The 21896-nt window shown below is 42.7% G+C and overlaps 1 protein-coding gene across 1 annotated transcript in view; it reads left to right on the top strand.

Moving 5' to 3' along the window:
- Positions 1 to 20730, top strand: part of ENOSF1 (enolase superfamily member 1) — a 63834-nt gene extending 43104 nt beyond the window's left edge. Inside the window, exons 13-16 of the mRNA XM_082258784.1 lie at positions 7028 to 7157; positions 13509 to 13608; positions 19057 to 19138; positions 20512 to 20730. Of these exons, the coding sequence (XP_082114910.1) occupies positions 7028 to 7157; positions 13509 to 13608; positions 19057 to 19138; positions 20512 to 20619 (420 nt within the window). The 3' untranslated portion in view covers positions 20620 to 20730. The remainder of the gene's footprint in view (positions 1 to 7027; positions 7158 to 13508; positions 13609 to 19056; positions 19139 to 20511) is intronic.
- Positions 20731 to 21896: the final 1166 nt, after the last annotated feature.

The following is a 21896-nucleotide window of genomic DNA, read 5'->3' on the forward strand; positions in this document are numbered from 1 at the left end:
TTCCACCTCCTCAAAGCCACCTTCCTCCTCTGACTTCTCTTCTTCAGACTCCTCTCTCTGCGTTGCCACAGGTCCAGCAATTGACAACGACAAGGCTGCTTCTGGTGGTGATGGGGAGTTGGGGACCACAACTCTTCCTCTTCATGCTCATCTACAGCCTGATCCAGTACTCTTCGCAGGGCACGCTCCAGAAAAAACGCATATGGGATGAGGTCGATGATGTTGCCTTGGGTTCGACTGACCACCAGGTTTGTCACCTCCGCAAAAGGACGCATGAGCCTACAGCCATTGTTCATGAGCATTCAGTAACGCGGCCAAAAAATACCCAGCTCCGCAGAAAGAATGAAAGAAAATGAATGTTTTTTCTATGAAAAAATTATCCCGCGGATCGCTTTTGGTCTGTTCACAAAGAAGCAACGACCTTATCATCTGGGGTGTGCCAACACACTCCTAGAGGTGATCGCTTCATTGTGATACGCAAGCCCCTTCACCACGACAAGGTAACGATCACAAAGGGGAATTGACACATGTATGTGCCTTTTTTTTGTTTTTTGTTTTTTTGCAGCCACAGTGTAGCACCAGAGGCCAGAAAAATTAGGCATGTACACATGCATGAAAAAGCAGGTATTGTTGCAGCCGCTGCTTTAGCAGCGGCCTGAAAAATTGAGGTTTTCAAGGCAGAAAGTGCACTAAAACATTGCAGCTTGAACCGTAGTTGGTGGCGGAGACGTCACGTAAGTCATCCGGCATGCAGAGAATGATTAAATACAGCAGCGTGTGGACAATTTTTAGCCCAAGGCATCTCAGTCATCACCAGGCCTTTTTTAGTCAAATGCATCCCCCACTGTCAGTCCCTTCGGGATCCATGCCTCATTCATCTTAATAAACGTGAGGTAATCAAGACTTTTTTGACCTAGGCGACTTCTCTTCTCAGTGACAATACCTCCTGCTGCGCTGAAGGTCCTTTCTGACAGCACACTTGAAGCGGGGCAGGCCAGAAGTTCAATGGCAAATTGGGATAGCTCAGGCCACAGGTCAAGCCTGCACACCCAGTAGTCAAGGGGTTCATCGCTCCTCAGAGTGTCGATATCTGCAGTTAAGGCAAGGTAGTCTGCTACTTGTCGGTCGAGTCGTTCTCTGAGGGTGGACCCCGAAGGGCTGTGGCGATGCGTAGGACTAAAAAAGCTCCGCATGTCCTCCATCAACAAGACGTCTGTAAAGCGTCCTGTCCTTGCCGGCGTGGTTGTGGTGGTAGGAGGAGGATTACTTTCACCTCTTCCCCTGTTGGATTCCCGTTGTGCTGTGACATCACCCTTATATGCTGTGTAAAGCATACTTTTCAACTTATTTTGTAGCTGCTGCATCCTTTGCGCCTGCCGGTAATTAGGTAACATATCAGAGACTTTCTGCTTATACCGGGGGTCTAGTAGCGTGGCCAACCAGTACAGGTCGTTCTCCTTCAGCCTTTTTATACGAGGGTCCCTCAACAGGCATGACAGCATGAAAGACCCCATTTGCACAAGGTTGGATGCCAAGCTACTCATGTCCTATTCCTCATCCTCACTGATGTCATTGAAGGTGTGTTCTTCCCCCCCAGCCACGTACAACACCACGGGTACCAGATAGGTGACAACGAGCACCCTGGGATGCCTGCTGTGGTTGGTGTTCCTCCTCCTCAAAGCCACATTCCTCCTCTGACTCCTCTTCCTCAGACTCCTCTTCCAGTGTTGCCGCAGGTCCAGCAAGCGATGGTAAGGCTGTTTCTGGTGGTGGTGATGGTGACCACAACTCTTCCTCTTCCTCTTCATGCTCATCTACGGCCTGATCCAGCACTCTTCGCAGGGCACGCTCCAGGAAAAAAACAAATGGGATGATGTCGCTGATGGTGCCTTCGGTGCGACTGACTAGGTTTGTCACCTCCTCAAAAGGACGCATGAGCCTACAGGCATTGCGCATGAGCGTCCAGTAACGTGGCAAAAAAATACCCAGCTCCGCAGAGGCTGTCCTAGCACCCCGGTCATACAAATACTCGTTGACCGCTTTTTCTTGTTGGAGCAGGTGGTCGAACATTAGCAGTGTTGAATTCCAATGTGTCGGGCTGTCGCAAATCAAGCGCCTCACTGGCATGTTGTTTCGCCGCTGAATATCTGCAAAGTGCGCCATGGCCGTGTAGGAACGCCTGAAATGGCCACACACCTTCCTGGCCTGCTTGAGGACGTCCTGTAAGCCTGGGTACTTCTGCACAAAGCGTTGCACAATCAGATTTAACACATGTGCCATGCACGGCACATGTGGCAACTTGCCCAAATTCAATGCCGCCAACAAATTGCTTCCGTTGTCACACACCACTTTGCCGATCTCCAGTTGGTGCGGGGTCAGCCACTGATCCACCTGTGCGTTCAGGGCAGACAGTAGTGCTGGTCCGGTGTGACTCTCTGCTTTCAGGCAAGTCAACCCCAAGACAGCGTGACACTGTCGTATCCGGCATGTGGAATAGCCCCTGGGTAGCTGGGGGGGTGCAGTTGGTGTGGAGCAAGACGCAACAGCAGAAGAGGACTCAGCCGAGGAGGTTAGCAAAGAGGATGGAGTAGGAGGAGTAGAGGAGGTGGCAGCAGGCCTGCCTGCAAGTCGTGGCGGTGTCACCAACTCCTCTGCAGCAGAGCCACGCATTCCATGCTTGGCAGCCGCCAGCAGGTTTACCCAATGCGCAGTGTAAGTGATATACCTGCCCTGACCGTGCTTTGCAGACCAGCTATCAGTGGTCAGATGGACCCTTGCCCCAACACTGTGTGCCAGACGTGACATGATTTCCTTTTCCACAATAGAGTACAGGTTGGGGATTGCCTTTTGTGAAAAATAATTTCGGCCGGGTACCTTCCACTGCGGTGTCCCAATAGCGACATATTTTTTGAAGGCCTCAGACTCCACCAGCTTGTATGGTAAAAGCTGGTGGGCTAAGAGTTCCGACAAGCCAGCTGTCAGACGCCGGGCAAGGGGGTGACTCTGTGAGATTGGCTTCTTACGCTCAAACATTTCCTTGACAGACACCTGACTGTGGGCAGGTGAGCAGGAACTGCTGAAGGTGAGAGGCGGAGGGGCAGGTTGTTGATAGGGGGCATGGAGGACAGCAGTGGTTGACGTGGCTGAAGATGCTGGACCAGGAGGAGGATGGTGGCTTTCAGTTTGTGTGCTGCTTTTACTCATGTGTTGATCCCATAGGCGTTTGTGATGTGAGATCATGTGCCTTCGCAAAGCAGTTGTACCTAGGTGGGTGTTGGGACTTCCCACGACTCCGTTTCTTTTGGCACAGGTTACAAATGGCATCGCTGATATCAGAGGCAGACACACAAAAAAATGCCACACTGCTGAGCTTTGCAAGGACAGCATTCTAATGGTGGCAACAGCTTGCGTTGATTGGCGTGCTGTCTGGCTGACCCCGGGTGCCGAATCTACATGCTGTCTGACTGCGCCACTAGCTCCTTGCGATGACCTTCTCCCCCTGCTTCCAACTCGTCTCCTCCTCCTCCTCTCTGTCTCCCCATCTGAACTTTCCCCCTCTTCTTCTGCTCTTCGAGCAGGCACCCAGGTGACATCCACAGACACATCGTCATCATCAGCCGCTTCACTTGACAACTCAGCAAAGGCAGCAGCAGCAGGTACAACATCATCATCATCATCACAATGTACGTCCATGTGTATAATGCTGCCTGACTGAGACATATCCCCGTTATCTACATCCTCTGGCACTAATAGTTGCGCATCACTTATTTCTTCCAACTGATGTGAAAATAACTCCTCTGACGGATCAAGTGAAGCGGCTGTGGTGCTAGTGTTGGTGGTGGTGCCGGCGGGCTGGTGAGTGGTAAATTGAGAGGTGCCCGAAGCTGAGCTGGAGGAGGATGGTGCATTAAGGTTCCGAGCGGAAGCTGTAGACGATTGGGTGTCCTGTGTAAGCCAGTCAACTATGTCCTCAGAATTTTTTGAGTTCAGGGTCTGTGGTGGCCTCTGAACACTGGGCATTATTCTACGGCCTAAGGAAATCACAGCACCACGACCACGATGACCCTTGTGGGGTGGCCTGCCTCTGCCTGTCATTTTTTTTTTTAATGTGTTGTACTATGAGTGCAAGGTGCTGTGCCACCCTATAGGAGTGTTGGGCAGTGGGTACAGTACACTCTGTGGGCCTGACAGTCACTGGCACCCAGGCAACTGCAATTATTAAAAAAATATATATTTTTTTACTTTGCAAGCTGCTGTGCCACCTTATATATCAGTGGTGGGTGGGCAGTGGCACAGTACACTCTCTGTGGACCTGACAGTCACTGGCACCCAGGCAACTGCAATTATAAACAAAATATATATTTTTTTACTTTGCAAGCTGCTGTGCCACCATATATATCAGTGGTGGGTGGGCAGTGGCACAGTACACTCTCTGTGGACCTGACAGTCACTGGCACCCAGGCAACTGCAATTATTAACAAAATATATATTTTTTTACTTTGCAAGCTGCTGTGCCACCTTATATATCAGTGGTGGGTGGGCAGTGGCACAGTACACTCTCTGTGGACCTGACAGTCACTGGCACCCAGGCAACTGCAATTCTAAAAAAAATATATATTTTTTTACTTTGCAAGCTGCTGTGCCACCTTATATATCAGTGGTGGGTGGGCAGTGGCACAGTACACTCACTGTGGACCTGACAGTCACTGGCACCCAGGCAACTGCAATTATAAAAAAAATATATATTTTTTTACCTTGCAAGCTGCTGTGCCACCTTATATATCAGTGGTGGGTGGGCACGCAGTGGCACTGCAGTGGGCACAGTACACTCTGTGGACCTGACAGTCACTGGCAGCCCAGGCAACGGCAATAATAAAAAATATATATTTTTTTCAATTTGCAACAAGATGCTGTGCCACCGTATATATATATATATATATATATATATATATATCAGTGGTGGGCAGTGCACTGCAGTGGGTACAGTGCACTCTGTGGACCTGACACAGCACTCACTGCAATTATGACAGAGGAAAAAAAAAATATTTTTTAAAATGCAAGGTACTGTGCCTGTGCCACCCGAAATGAGTGTGGTGTGCACACAGTACAGTCTGTGGTGGGTCTGTGGCCTCTCACAAACAGCGGGCAGGCAACTGCAGTGTACAATAGATATATATATATATATATATATATATATATATATATATATATATATATATATATATATATAAAAAGGAAAAACTCAATTACCAGCCCTTAAAAGGGCTTTTGGGGACACTATATATATATATATATATATATATATATATATATATAAAAATACACAAATACCAGCCCTTAGAAGGGCTTTTTGGGGTGCAGTCAGGATGCTGTCCTTACAGCAGTAGTGGACCAAGAACACTGCAAGACCAGGAACACTGACTAACTGTCCCTAGCTTAACAGCAGCAGCTCTCCCTGCTCTCACTAACACACACTGCTTCAGAATGATCTAAGATGGATGCTGCCCTTGCTTATTTATAGGAGGTGGGAGGGAGGTATGCTGATTGGCTGGAAATGTGCCTGCTGACTGTGAAGTTCAGGGTCAAAGTTTGCCTCAATGATGTATTATAGGGGGCGGACCGAACATCGCATATGTTCGCCCGCATCGGCGAACGCGAACATGCTAAGTTCGCCGGGAACTGTCTGCCGGCGAACAGTTCGGTATACCTCTAGTAGGCACTGTGAATTGAAGCAATTTCTCCTCAACATTCATAACAAATGCTCCCTTGTTTATCTGTAGTTAAATTCTTGACAGTTTTATCACTTCTCTTTCCCTGCAGAAACTTGGCAGCCTTCCACTGTAAACTGAGTTCACCAGCTCCTTGTTTACATTAGAAGTTCTTTTTTTAATTACTATTATTGTATCAGACAATTACAGTACTAACTACTTGCCGCTCGGTCACAGTAGATTTATCGTTACCAAGCGGTAGCTGCAGGTTTAGCAACATAAATATTGGTTTCTGGCTTTCTTCTGGGATTGGGGCACGCATGTGTATGCCCCCTGTGGACCTGCGCTGTGGTTGATCCCGCCTTATGATTTAAGGCTGAAACCTGCTGATCGGTTGTGATCAATTACCACCAAAATAAAGCTCTATGTGGTTAAAAAAAAAAAACACACGCAGTCGCCAGTTAAAATAATGCAGTGCTGAATAGCAAAAATTCCCCTGATCAGTAAGGGGGTAAAATCTTTCAGAGGTCACAGGATTCAGTTGCTACCGCAGGCTGAAGCCATTATTTTCTGAATAAAGCCCTCAATTTGCACATGATTATTATGTCATATCTGACCTAGTCATCACATGATTAGGAACCACTCTGATTGGTTCCGATTGTCAGTATGGACAAGTGTTGTCAGTAACAGCCACGTTTGGCAGCTAACAGGCACACAGAGTGTCAGCTGGTAGCTATTAAAGGGCTGGCATTTGTAAATCCTCAGGCCAGGGAATTTTCATGAGGAATGTGGTTACAATGAATGTATAGTCTTTTTAAATAGTTTTTTAGACACATAAAGATTACTTTATTGTTTATAAACTCATTAGTGTGTGTTAACGCTTTAAAAGTTTTGGGGTTGTTTAAAGGAATACAGACTGTAAACTTAGCAAAAGCCAAAATAGCACAATGCAAGCTTACGAGTCGACCAGCTCATTGAAAATTATGAAAATATTGTAAGACTTATCTTATTTCAATAGTTGTTAGGAAGAGTAACAGTGGTTGCTTACCTTTACTGACTCTAGTGGCAACAAATCTCTACATAAAAGTAGAAAAATAAAAATATGCAGGCATGTAAAGCGTGGATATGACAATATATTATGTTATAACTGAAAATGTGCTCAATAAAATTACACTATAGCTTCCATTTAAATGCTAACTATTACAGGCTCCAAGAATGTTTAACTATTTATTTCTAATCTTGCCTTAACTACTGTATGTGTGTCCATCCTATTGCATCTTTATGTACAATATGGCTAAACTCTTTTTCTCGGTCTGTAGTGTCAGAACAGAGTAATGTTTAAACAGTTTCTACAAGCTCGTGCTCTCCAGTATCTTCAAATTGACAGCTGCAGATTGGGAAGTGTGAATGAAAACCTCTCTGTTCTTCTAATGGCAAAGAAATACAATAGTAAGACTATATATACATTCCAGAAACCACACAACTGTTGAGGCCATCATAAATATGTTTCATGACAAATGTTGGCTTTTATGTTAGCCTTGAAGTATGCCTTCATTTTCTGCAATATTCAGGGTTAGGATGTATCCTCCATTGTTTGGTATTATTTTCACCATCATATGCACATATCGACATATTCAACAACAGTTTCCTACAAAAAAAAAAAAAATCCTAAAAGATCTGAACACAGTTACTAGCAGTTCATTAGCAGCATGTGTGTAATTGCATATATGTCTTTTGCAGAAAAATGTGCAAAAGGCAGCACTATTTAGAGGGTATTTGCTTTAATTTTTGGTTGTTTTGTGTGCCTTGCATTTAACTTCTCAAACTAGAATTTGCCCATTGTTGAATGTGATATTAAGGTTTTCTTGTAATCTATGACTGTTATCATAACGGATCTATCTGCTGCCATTTTTATCACCCAAGAATTTAAGGGGTAACTGCACATTTGTGGGAAAAAATATCACAAATAAAAAAATTAAAAAAAAATAGAAAATTATATATATATATATATATATATATATATATATATATATATATATATATATACACACACACACACACACACACTGATCAAAAAATGAAAATGAAAGGAACACTTTTTAATCAGATTACAGCATCACATCAATTAAATTCCTGGGATATTGATTTGGTCAGTTAAGTAGCATAGGGGGTTGTTAATCAGTTTCAGCTGCTTTGGTGTTTATTAAATTACTGACAGATGCACTAGATGAGCAACAATGAGACAACCTTCAAACCAGGAATGGTTTTACAGGTCAAGGCCACTGACATGTTTTTTTTTCCTACTCAACTTTTCTGACAGTTTGTCATTAGTTTTGCATTTGGCTAGGGTCAGTGTCACTACTGGTAGCATGAGGTGATACTTAGACTCTATAGGGGTTGCACAGGCAGTCCAACTCCTCCAGGGTGGCACATCAATATGTGCCATTGCTAGAAGGTTTTTTTCTGTCTCCTAGAACAGTCACAAGAGCATGGAGGAGATTCCAGGAGACAGGCAGGTACTCTAGGAGAGCTGGACAGGGCCGTTGAAGGTCCTTAACCCAGTTTAAGCTGCTTTGGTGTTAATTAAATTACCAACAGGTGCACTAGATGAGCAACAATGAGACAACTTTCAAAACAGATATGGTTTTACAGGTCAAGGCCACTGACATATTTTTTTCCTACTCAACTTTTCTGTTTGTTTTAAACTAGTTTTGCATTTGGCTAGGGTCACTGTCACTACTGGTAGCATGAGGTGATACCCTGGACCCTATAGAGGTTGCACAGGCAGTCTAAATCCTCCAGGATGGCACATCAATACGTACCATTGCCAGAAAGTTTGTTGTGTCTCCCAGCACAGTCACAAGAGCATGGAGGAGATTCCAGGAGACAGGCAGGTACTCTAGGAGAGCTGGACAGGGCCATTGAAGGTCCTTAACCCAACAGTAGGACCTGTATCTGCTCCTTTGTGCAAGGAGAAACAGAATGAGCACTGCCAGAGCCCTGCACAATGACCTCCAACAGGCCGCTGGTGTAAATGACTCTGACCAAACAATCAGAAACAGACTTCATGAGGGTGGCCCGAGGGCCTGACATCCTCTAGTAGGCCCTGTGCTCACTGCTCGGCAGCATGGAGCTTGATTGGAATTTTCCATTGAACACCAAAATTGGCAGGTCCACCACTGGCGCTCTGTGCTTTTCACAGATGAGAGCAGGTTCGCACTGAGAACATGATTGACATGAAAGGGAGAAGCCATGGAGAACATTATGCTGCCTTTGACATTGTTCAGCATGACCAGTTTGATGTTGGTTCAATGATGGTCTGGGGAGGCATATCCATGGAGGGATGCACAGACCTATACAGGCTAGACAATGGCACCTTGACTGCCATTAGGTATCGGGATGAACTCCTTGGACCCATTGTCAGACCACCCTACGTTGGTCCAGTGGGTCCTGGGTTCATCCTGGTGCACGACAATGCCCGGCCTCATGTGGGGAGAGTATGCAGCCAGTTCCTGGAGGATGAAGGATTTGATACCATTGAATGGCCCCCACGCTCACCTGATCTAAATCCAATAGAACCCTTCTGGGACATTTTGTTTCAATCCATCCGCCGCCACTAGAGTGCACCTCGGTCTTTTCAGGAGCTCATTGATGCCCTGGTCCAGATCTGGGATGAAATACCTCAGAACACTATCCATTGTCTCATTATGAGCATGCCCTGACATTTTCAGGCATGCATACAAGCACATGGGGGCCATACAAACTACTAAGTACCATTTTGAGTTGCTGCAATGAAATTTCAGCAAAATGGACTAGTCTGTTGCATCATTTCTTCACCTTGATTTTCGGTGTGTCTTTGAGTTCAGCCCTCTGTAGGTTGATAATTTTCATTTCCATTAAACAATGTGGGCTCCTTTCATTTCTAACCCATTACCCAGTCCATATCAGTATAGATATCCAGCATGATATTTTTCCCCATTGAGATCTGATGTGCTTTCAGTGTTCCTTTTAATTTTTTTGAGCAGCAGTGTGTATGTATATGTGTGTGTGTATATATATATATATATATATATATATAATATAATATAATATACACACACACAAACTATGGTGCAGTTTTGTTGGAACAGCAAATTGCAATCCCCAAACTGTTCGCCCAAAGTAGGGAGCGTGAAATTGTCCAAAATGTCTTGTTATGCTGATGCCTTAAGAGTTCCCTTCACTGGATCTAAGGGGCCAAGCCCAACCCCTGAAACACAACCCCACACCATAAGCCACCTCCACCAAATGATTTGGACCAGTGCACAACGCAAGGTTCATAAAGACATGGATGAGCGAGTGTGGGGTGGAGGAACTTGACTGACCTGCACAGAGTCCTGACCTCAACCCAATAGAACAGCTTTGGGATGAATTAGAGCAGAGACTGCAAGCTACAGTAGGTCTTCTTGTCCAACATCAGTGTCTGTCCTCACAAATGCGCTTTTGGAAGAATGGTCAAATATTTCCATAGACACACCTCTAAACCTTGTGGACAGTCTTTCCAGAAGAGTTAAAGCTGTTATAGCTGCAGAGGGTAGGCAAACGCAATATTGAACCCTACAGACTGACTGGGATACCATTAAAGTTCATGTGCGTGTAAAGGCAGGTGTCACAATACTTTTGACAATATAGTGTGTATATATATATCACATACAATTGCGACACAAGCCATATTGTACTGTAAAATTCAATGCAATGCAGCAACCTCGAGGCATTCTGTACAGAGTTGGTGCATGGAACCCCCCAGAGTTGTCATTTTCTGCTTATGTGATTGGCTTACTGATTTTTCCAGAAGTCTGCACTAAAATGCAAGTCAGATATTAGGCATCCTCTGCAACAAAAATTTTAGTTGAGATGTTCCCAAAGGGTTAATCGTAAAGGAATGCAGATCCTGCAACTTTCCCTGTGCATCAGCTGATCAATAATGAAAAGGTCACTCCCATCCAGAATAAGTCCTACATAAGACATGATCTAAAAGAGAGTTTGTCCGTCAGAGTAAAAACAGTAAGGAGTCTGCAACAAAAATTGTTAAAATCCTGGCAATGTTCATTGATCACTCAGAGGGTATTGTTTTTTTTTTCTCAGGAAAAGTTGAGTTACTCATGAAACAATTGTTTTCTGATTACCTTGTGTTGCACAGCCATAGATACGGGGAACATGCTTTCAGTCGATATTGTTCTAGTGAAAGGGCTGCCACCTTCTGTCCCTTTTTAAACTGAGCTCCGGAAAGATAATTAAAAGCCATAACACAGTTACATGTACAATGAAATCCATTAATGTGTAATAGTTCAGGCTGTTTGAGTACCTGTATTGTCAGTTGATATTGTCCTCCTGTAATCTTCTGCACTATAACGCTCAAACTGGGACGTGGTGTAGCGCACTAAGCCAGTAAAGGTTCTGTTACTTTGTAAAGTGCTCTGCGAAAAGCATTGTGAACATGCTTGGAGGAGGGTAGAACATTATTATTATAATTATTATAATACAGAATTTATATAGTGCCAACAGTTTGCACAGCTCTTTACAATATAAAGAAAGACAGTACAGTTACAATACAAGAAGGTTGCAAAGGCTCTGCTCGTGGGAGCTTACAATGTAAAAGGGAGGTGCAGATGATACAGTTAAGGAAAAAAGTATTTGATCCTCTGCTGATTTTGTATGTTTGCCCACTGACAAAGAAATGATTTGTCTATAATTTTAATGGTAAGTTTATTGAACAGTGAGAGACAGAATAACAACAAAAATATCCAGAAAAGTGCATTTAACAAAATTGATTTGCATTTTAATGAGTGAAAAGGGTATTTTATCCCCTATCAAAGGGAGTGCTCCTAATCTCAGCTTGTTACCTGTATAAGACACCTGTCCACAGAATCAATCAATCAATCAATCAATCAATCAATCAATCAGATTCTAATCTCTCCACCATGGCCAAGACTAAAGAGCTGTCAAAGGATGTCAGGGACAAAATTGTAGACCTACACAAGGCTGGAATGGGCTAAAAGACCATCACCAAGCAGCTTGGTGAGAGGGTGACAACAGTTGGTACAATTATTCACAAATCGAAGAAAGACAAATTATCTGTCAATCTCCCTCAGTCTGGGTCTTCATGCAAGATCTTACCTCGTGGAGTTTCAATGATCATGAGAATAGTGAGGAATTGGCCCAGAACTACACGGGAGAATCTTGTCAATGATCTCAAGGGACATGGGACCATAGGCACCAGGAAAACAATTTCTAAAACCCTACGCCGTGAAGGACTGAAATCCTGCAGCACCCGCATGGCCCCCCTGCTCAAGAAACCACATGTACAGGCCCGTCTGAAACTTGCTAATGAACATCTGAATGATTCAGAGGAGAACTGGGTGAAAGTGTTGGTCAGATGAGACCAAACCGAGCTCTTTGGCATCTACTCAACTTGCTGTGTTTGAAGGAGGAGGAATGCTGCCTATGACCTCAAGAACACCATCCCCACCATCAAACATGGAGGTGGAAACATTATTCTTTGAGGGTATTTTTCTGCTATGGGGACAGGACAACTTCACTGCATCAAAGGGATTATAAATGGGGCCATGTACTGTCAAATCTTGGGTGAAAACCTCCATCCTCCAGCAAGTGTATTGAAAATGGGTCGTGGATGGGTATTCCAGCATGACAATGACCCAAAACACACAGCCAAGGCAACAAAGAAGTGGCTCGAGATGAAGAACATTAAGGTTCTGGAGTAGCCTAGATCTCCAGACCTTCATTCCATAAAAAATATGTGGAGAGAGCTGAAGGTTTGAGTTACCAAATGTCAGCCTTGAAACTTTAATGACTTGGAGAGGATCTGCAAAGAGGAGTGGGACAAAATCCCTCCTGAGATGTGTGCAAACCTGGTGGCCAACTACAAGATATGTCTGACCTCTGTGATTGCCAACACGGGTTTTGCGACCAAGTACTAAGTCATGTTTTGCGAAGGGGTCAAACATTTATTTAATTAAAATAAAAATCAATTTATAACTTTTTTGAAATGCATTTTCTGGACTTTATTGTTGTTGTCCTGTCTCTTACCGTTTAAAAAAAATCTACCATTAAAATTATAGATCTACCATTAAAATTATAGACTGATCATTTATTTGTCAGTGGGCAAACGTATGAAATCAGCAGGGGATCAAATAATTTTTTCCCCCACTGTACAAAAGGTAATAACTGTTTGGGGATGAATTGATGGAAAAAGTAAAAGTTCAGTTGCTGGGCAGAGGCATCCACAAAGAGATGAGTTTTCACCATTGCCTAAAGAAGGCCAGAATAGGAGATAAACAAATAGACTGAGGTAGAGAGGCTCTGTACAACACAAGAATGACCTCATCAATGTACTGCTCCTTGAGTGTTGAACCACTTTAATGGAGAAAATTGAGGTCACTGACCTGGCTGGGAGAAGCCCCTATATTACAAGACTGGATGAACAGAATTATAAGTGTTTTGGCAGTAGTAGCAAGTCACACACACACATGTATTTCAATTACTTAGCTATTTGCTTGCAATTCAGCTTAGGGCAATGAAAGAGTTTGCTTATGCTTCTCTATAAAGACATATGTACTATTCCTGCTATATTTGGAGTGACTGAAAGGCTCAGATAAATGTAATTTAAAAACTACCAAACCCCTCAAACTTTAAAGTATCCCTTTTGCTAGTAGACCAAAGAAACAAGAGACCTCTAATAATTAGTTTGTGTAAATCTGGTAGTAATTAATTACAATATGCATTAATTGTGTTTTCTTTCAGTCCCTGTCTGCCCTCATGCTGGTGGAGTTGGTCTTTGCGAACTGGTACAGCATTTGATTATATTTGACTACATTTCAGTGTCGGGAAGCCTTGAAAACAGGTTGGTTTAATTGAATGTTATGTTCTATCTTCATTATATAATGCAGAGCTATAATGAAATGTTAGCAAGGGAACAATCATATAGGACATGGCCCAAGGCTGGTACATCAACACTCACAAAGTAGTCAAAATAAAAATTAAATATCTATTGATTCATATTCTAAAACACATATACACACACGGTGTTACGCAGAGGCCCTAAAACAAACTACAATTAAATACCATAGCAGCAGGGCCCTTTTGCTAGAACATTTGGCCACACACATGACTGGATCTGACCCAGTAGACAATAATCCAAATGTATGACTCCTAAGTGTAAACTACATTAATGCCTAAATAAACAATGACAATGCATTATATCAATAATCAATAATAAACATTTGCAATCTGCATTACGGAGCTGTAGTCCTGCACACCAATCCAACACACCCCTTGTATATGGAGTTACTAGTAAACTCCAGGTAAGCTTGCCAAACATCATCACTTGGATTGCTAAATCCAGTGATAAAAAATCAGTTCATTGTAATCCCCAAGTGTCAATCAAGCAACTACTTGTAGATAAAGAACAATATGATATCAACATAAACTTTAAGTGCTGGATAGTATCAGATGAATACAATGAATGGAGCCTTTAGGCATACAGTGTATCCCACTCTTTTTATGGTGGTATCACGTGAACACGCTGCCTCTGTGGATGGCGCGCTCTATGATCACTGAGTCCTTCCAACTCAGCTGATCATAGATCGGGGTAAAGGGCAAATCACAGCGGCCCTTTACCACGTGATCAGCTGTGTTCAATAACAGCTGATTACAGACGTAAACACAAGCCGGTTATCAGCTTTTCTTTCCTCACTCTGACAGCGTGAGGAGAGAACAATAGAGTCAATAACCTGCTTTTGTTAAAGGGACATTGACACTGATAATCAGGGCACTGATTGTTGTAATCTGAGCAGCACATGCACAGGACTAATGGGAGCATGGCTGGCCATTCAAGACCAGGGAGAGAGTGAAATCAGAAGGAAGCCCGGCAAAATAGAAGCACCCGGGACCTGCTAGAGTGGTGACAGTGCACCGCTGGAGGGCTGATTTGACAGGTACTGTATCAATATTCATTCACTGTAAGGGACCCACCTCAGGCACAGATCACTCCCTGGATGGGCACTGGAGCATCAAAGGTACCCCACCAACCACACTTCAGCCATAGATCTCCAGATATTGAAATAAGTTGGATATTTAACTTGTCTCATCAAGATGTATTACATGGGGACATTGCCTATTTTACTCATACCCCCATATATAGGGCATTGGTGTAGAAGGGCACCCAAATACACATCAGAAGGATAAATCAGGAGTCTTCAGTCTCTAGCAGAGAAGAAAAAAGGGGGAAAGAAAAGACAGGGAGGTCACTAAGTAAACCTACAATTGGGGATATGGATCTATATCATTGTAGCAATATGTATCCACTATTAAACCAAAGGAATAGTGTTATACCTCATATGAGCCCACTATTAGTTCCCAGTTTACACTTTATCCATATGATATAAAAAATTGGGATCAGGACTAGGTTGGTGTCTAAAAAAGCAGGGGATAGTTGGACCTGCAATATATTGTGATCATAGATGAATATACATCCATGTTCTTATCTTATAACATACAATGAATTCCCTGTTTGTCCATCCAACATACCTCCTTTCTATTATATAACCAGCATCCAGTTTGAATTTTATATACGAAAGAAAAAACTCACTAGGGGCTCCTCCAGATGGCTTCAATCCCTGGCTTAAACGTGGCCATCCACATATACATATAGATAGGGGGAGGGGGTATATTCCATCCAAAAACACAGATATCAAACACAAGCAAAAAAATCCATAGATGTAACCAACAATATCTCAGTCACTGTATGTGTCTGTCTGTAAAGGCAGATAGGTCCCCAGAGTAATGTAGAACATACCACACTGTAACGTGGTCTTGGTGTCCAGAAAGTTTGGTGGTCTGGAAGCGTGTGTCTTTCTACAGTTCCTTAAATGCTCCCACCGCCTGGCATTATCCCACCCATGACCCATTGGGCGTGTGAGGTGGCAGGGCCAAGTGATGCAGCTGATGTCACTGGCACTGGGCACGTGCAGATCAGCGTGTTATGCTCCATGAAAGCCTGAAAGGATAAGTTCACCTTTTTTAGAAAAAAATAATAAATGCAGGTATTCTTGTAGAAAAAATGTGCATTTAATATTTTTTCCTGCAGGAGTCTGGAAAGCATTGCTCCCGTAATCAGTGGATCAGGGGTGCAATGTCTGGCTTCATACTGCTGTCAGTTTGAAAGCTGCAGGGCTTGGGAATAAACTACAAGGATGCTAAACCTAAAGGTGCTTGTTTGATTCTGGGTAAATCTATACATCAAGGCATCAAAGTCCCACACATGTGGTATCCTCATACTCCGGAGAGCGAGTAGAATGTTTGGCATTTTAGGACCTTAAAGCGGTATTAAACGTATCTTAAAAAACAAAAAACAAAATCACCAGCAAAGTCATGTTGTGCTAGCATATTATGTGAGACTTACCTTAAAACAAAGCCCTCCAGCACCGTGCTGTCACCACCACTGACAGGGCTTCCATCTTCACCCGGTCTACCTTCTGGGTTTGCAGCCTCCGGCTACATGAGTGACCCGACCGCAATAACGTCACTCATTTACGGCACGGTATGCCAGACCTACAGAGCGCATGCGCCGGTGACATCACTGGCTGCATTCAGTGTAAATATCTCCTAAACAGTGCAAGTTTGGGAGATATTCACTGTACCTACAGGTATGGCTTAATATAGGCTTTCCTGTAAGTACAACTAAAAATACAGGGAAATGAAACAAGCAGTTAGAGCATCAGGGTTGATAATTTCAAATATACAATACCCTAGTTAGAACATCAGGGTTGATAATTTCAAATATACAATACCCTAGTTTGTACACTATAACTTTCACACAGACCAAATGATATAAAATTGTATTTGTTTTACCAAATAAATGTAAAAGATTACATTTTAGACTAAATTTTTAAAGAAAGAATCTTTATTTTTAAAGTTTTATAGCAGAAACTAAGGGAAACCGGTTTTCTATTCAAAATTTTTGTTTTCCTTTTTATATAGTAAAAAAAAAAAAAAAAAGTTGAGTTAAATACTATCAAAAAAAAGCTCAGTGTAAAAAAAAAAAAAAAATATATATATATATATATATATATATATGTGTGTATATAGACTATATCACAAAAGTGAGTACACCTCTCACATTTCTTTAAATATATTTTATTATATCTATTCCTGTGACAACACTGAAGAAATAACACTGCTACAATGTAAAGTAGTGAGTGTACAGCTTGTATAACAGTGTAAATTTGCTGTTCCCTCAAAATAACTCAACACGCAGCCATTAATGTCTAAACCGCTGGCAACAATAATGAATAAGTGAAAAAGGCCAAATTGGGCCCAATTAGCCACCCCCCCCCCGGTGTCATGTGACTCGTTAGTGTTACAAGGTCTCAGGTGTGAATGGGGAGTGTGGGGAAGGTGTTAGATTGGGTGTTATCGCTCTCATTCTCTCATACTGGCCACTGGAAGTTCAACATGGCACCTCATGGCAAAGAACTCTCTGAGGATCTGAAAAAAAGAATTGTTGCTCTACATAAAGATGGCCTTCACTATAAGAAAATTGCCAAGACTCTAAAACTGAGCTGCAGCATGGTGGCCAAGACCATACAGTGGTTTAACAGGACAGGTTCCACACAGAACAGGCCTCGCCATGGTTGACCAAAGAAGTTGAGTGCACGTGCTCAGCATCATATCCAGAGGTTGTCTTTGGGAAATGGACGTATAAGTGCTGCCAGCATTGCTGCAGAGGTTGAAGGGGTGGGTGGGGGTCAGCCTGTCAGTATTCAGACCATTCGCCACACACTGCATGAAATTGGTCTGCATGGCTGTTGTCCCAGAAGGAAGCCTCTTCTAAAGATGATGCACAAGAAAGCCCACAAAGTTTGCTGAAGACAAGCAGACTAAGGACATGGAATACTGGAACCATGTGCTGTGGTCTGATGAGACCAAGATTAATGTATTTTGGTTAGATGGTGTCAAGTGTGTGTGGCGGCAACCAGCTGAGGAGTACAAAGACAAGTGTGTCTTGCCTACAGTCAAGCATACTCCCACCACCATGCTTGACTGTAGGCAAGACACTCTTGTCTTTGTACTCCTCACCTGGTTGCCGCCACACATGCTTGACACCATCTGAACCAAATAACTTTATCTTGGTCTCATCAGACCACAGGATATGGTTCTAGTAATCCATGTCTCTAGTCTGCTTGTCTTCGGCTAACTGTTTGCGAGCTTTCTGGTGCATCATCTTTAGAAGAGGCTTCCTTCTGGGACTACAGCCATGCACATCAATCAGATGCAGTGTGCGGCGTATGGTCTGAGCACTAATAGGATGAACCCCCACGCCTTCAACCTCTGCAGCAATGCTGGCAGCACTCATACGTCCATTTCCCAAAGACAACCTCTGTATATAACACTGAGCACGTACACTCAACCTCTTTGGTCGACCATAGCAAGGCCTGTTCTGAGTGGAACCTGTCCTGTTAAATCGCTGTGTGGTCTTGGCCACTGTGCTGCAGCTCAGTTTCAGGGTCTTGGCAATCTTCTTCTATCCTAGGCCATCTTTATGTAGAGTAACAATTCTTTTTTTCAGATCCTCAGAGTTCTTTGCCATGAGGTGCCATGTTGAACTTTCAGTGACCAGTATGAGAGAGTGAGAGCGATAACACCAATGTAACACACCTGCTCCCCATTCACACCTGAGACCTTGTAACACTAATGAGTCACATGACACCGGGGAGGGAAAATGGCTAATTGTGCCCAATCTGGCCATTTTCACTTAGGTGCGTACTCACTTTTGTTGCCAGCGGTTTAGACATTATTTGCTATGTGTTGAGTTATTTTTGAGGGGACAGCAAATTTACACTGTTATCCAAGCTGTACACTTACTACGTTGTAGCAAAGTGTTATTTCTTCAATGTTGTCACATAAAAAGATATAATAACATATTTACAAAAATGTAAGGGGTGTACTCATCTTTGTGAGATACTGTATGTATATAATTCATTTGATACAGTTTTGCAAGCCAGTAACTATCACACAGTATTAGTGCAGAAAACTGAAAAATGGCCTGCACAGGAACGTGGTGTAATATGCCCATCTTCAAGTGGTTATGATGACTACAAACTGCTTTATAACCTCCAAGACTGCATGAGATAGTAGCTTCCTTGACAAATAGGAACTTGTCTAAGGATCTATGTATATTGCTCTTTTTAAGTTTTTAAAAGTAAACAAGCAGCTGATATGATATCTGTAATTACACAGCTCATCTACTAGATGTACAGTATGTTCTTTATGTATATTGTCTTGGCTTCAGGATGTGTGAGTACGTGGATCACCTTCATGAACATTTTAGGTATCCAGTGACTATCCAGAATGCTTCTTATATGCCTCCAAAGGTAACCAATAATTATCTTCTTTTAGAAAGTTGGCTTAATGTACAGCTCCAGGCAAAAATAAATATAACACAGAGAAAATAAAGAAGAAAAAACATAAGGGTGTGTAAAAGCCCTTGAAGTCATTGCTTAATATACTTACTGTTATGCACAGTTAGGAATAGGTCTGTGCACATAAGCTTACCACTCACATTGATTTAATGGGCACATTATCATGCATGAATGGAACTTACAAGTGGAAGTCCTGCCCAAACCTTTTGTTTTTGAAAAGAATATATGAAAGGCTTAGAATATCTAACAGTTGTTCACTGGTTTTTGTATCTCTAAGACCCCTTTTACACAGGACGGACTCCCTTTTGATCGTCTGATCCTGTGCTGATCAGAGCAGAGCAGGTAAATCATGAAGCCCACTCTACTCTATCAGTGGCCAGGTGTAAACAGACCCCCCCTGTCCATTTACACTCACTACTTCTGAGTCTGATCTGATCCGCCTAGACCGAGGAGGACAGATCCCCTTCTGTTTATTTGCTTGTTGGCCACAAGTTGGTTTAAACCCGCTGGATCATATGGGTGATCTGAGCATCCGATCAGGTCCACCTGAAAAACTAAGATGGACCTCATCAAAACAGTAGTGTAAAAGGGGCCTAATTTATATCACTGAGATCACAATACAGAAAATGAGCGAAATGACAGCAAATGAGAGCATACCCATACATCAATAAGAACACTATCATTAATACAGTAGAGAAGGGTTAGGACCTCAGGTTTATGTAGCTGCAAGAATCCCTGTTTGGGGGATTCCATTCTGAAACCCTCTTTCTGTGACAGTAAACACAAGGACAGGCGCTTGTAGAAAATCTACCCAATAGAGATCGAGAGAGCAATAAAAAAAACCTGATCGGCTGCACAACTCTCCTCTCCACCCATTTACAGCCAGATATCTACGATTAAGCCCTGTCTCTGCCTTCAATACTTTTTAATCACTGACCCTCAACAATTATAGAGCCAGTGGAGTATTACTTCCACTTCTCCATAACTGTTATTGTGTTGGTGCCTTACAAAGTATTTTTGTCATTGGATCCGCATGATGTCCAGACAACCTAAAACTTTAAAAGGAGAAATTAGTAATGTTGCGCTACATGTGTCTTGTATTTATTTAATTCCAGCCCTGTTCCTTTCTCTATCCAACATACTTTATGTTCAGGCCAGAGTTAAAAGATGCGTTCAAGATGACAGCTCTTATTACATAGGGACTACTGCTAAGTTATTCATTATGTTTCTGTTAGCTAAATGGATGATTCAAAAACAGCAATTTTTTTTTAGTTTTTTTTTTTAAGTATAGGTAATTACATTTTATCCACTCATGTTTCTTTTAGGATCCTGGTTACTCCACAGAAATGAAACCAGAATCGGTGTCACAGTACCAGTTCCCAGGTGGAGATGTTTGGCAGAAGCTAATCATGGAGAAAAGAATTGAAATATAGCACCCTTACTTATAGTATTCATGGTTTGGTTTCGGTTTATCTCAACCACACAATGGTTTCCAAAACCAGTACTATCAGATTACAGGATAATACACAATGGCCCGAAAATCCAAACCAATATTAAAAAAATGATGATCCAGCTTTAACAGCTATAAACTAGCTACTTAAGGGTTGTATTGTTATGGACATAGTAACTACTGGTTTTCTGAAGATTATGCTTTTAACTCTTTTTCAAAACGTATCCCCAAGCTGCCAATAAACACCAGCTGTATCTAAATAACAACTGTGCTAAATGCTTTTGTAAATACTTGAGCTGCGGAGCTACAGATGTACAACTAAGACTTATTACCCAATATATTATAGTACAGTAGTATTAAAACCTCAATTTTAAGCAGCTGCTTTAATTACTTACTGAGTATGCAGCTTCTTTATCTTTTAATCCTTGCAGCTGTGTCCTGCTTAAACTTGTTCCATGACCACTGTCCCAGGTGGCTCCTTAATCTTGTGGCATCCTGTGGAGCCCCCCTTGCATGCAGGGATTAGCATTGCATCTCCCTACACTGTATGCATCAATAGAAACACACAGTCCCATAGCCTAGGATGGCAAGGCACTCCCCTGCTCCTCCCTCCTTCAAGCGAACAGAGTATCTCTGTCCACTGTTAATACTTTGAGACAGCATGAGTCTGCAGCATTTAGGCTCAATTCACACATGTGCGACTTGTCATGCAACCGTGGACATCAAAGTCGTATGTCAAGTGGTTCCCCATGTTTTCCAATGATAACCATTTATATATATGCACATGTTGATGCACTACTTTGGTCTGACTTTCATGCAACTTGAGGGCCATAGCCTTCAATGTTAGCCATCAAAAGTTGCATGAAAGTCGTACCTCAATGCAACAGTTTTCCATTATTACTGGCCAAAGCCAAAGTCATATCCAAGATGCACCCATCCAAAGTTGCGTCAGCTTGCAATAAAGTTACACTCCAAAGTCAGCGCAATGTTGGAGTCATACAAGTGTGAATGAAGCCTTAAGGTCATTTAGGGCTGGTTCACACTGGTGCGATGCCAGACATCGCATGAGATTTGCACCACATTGCTGTGCAGATCACATGCGATGTCTGTGCAATGCAAATTCAGCCATACAAACTGTATGTCTGAATTTGCATCGCATTCAGACCAAACTCTTGCAGGACCCTTTTTTTTGTCTGCACTGGAATCGGATTGCATGGGTGTTTACACCCATGCAATCCGATCGCGCTGCATTTTGCAAAC

The sequence above is a fragment of the Pelophylax lessonae genome (assembly GCF_965119305.1).
Source record: "Pelophylax lessonae genome assembly, chromosome: 5".
Classification (NCBI taxonomy): Eukaryota; Metazoa; Chordata; class Amphibia; order Anura; family Ranidae; genus Pelophylax; species Pelophylax lessonae.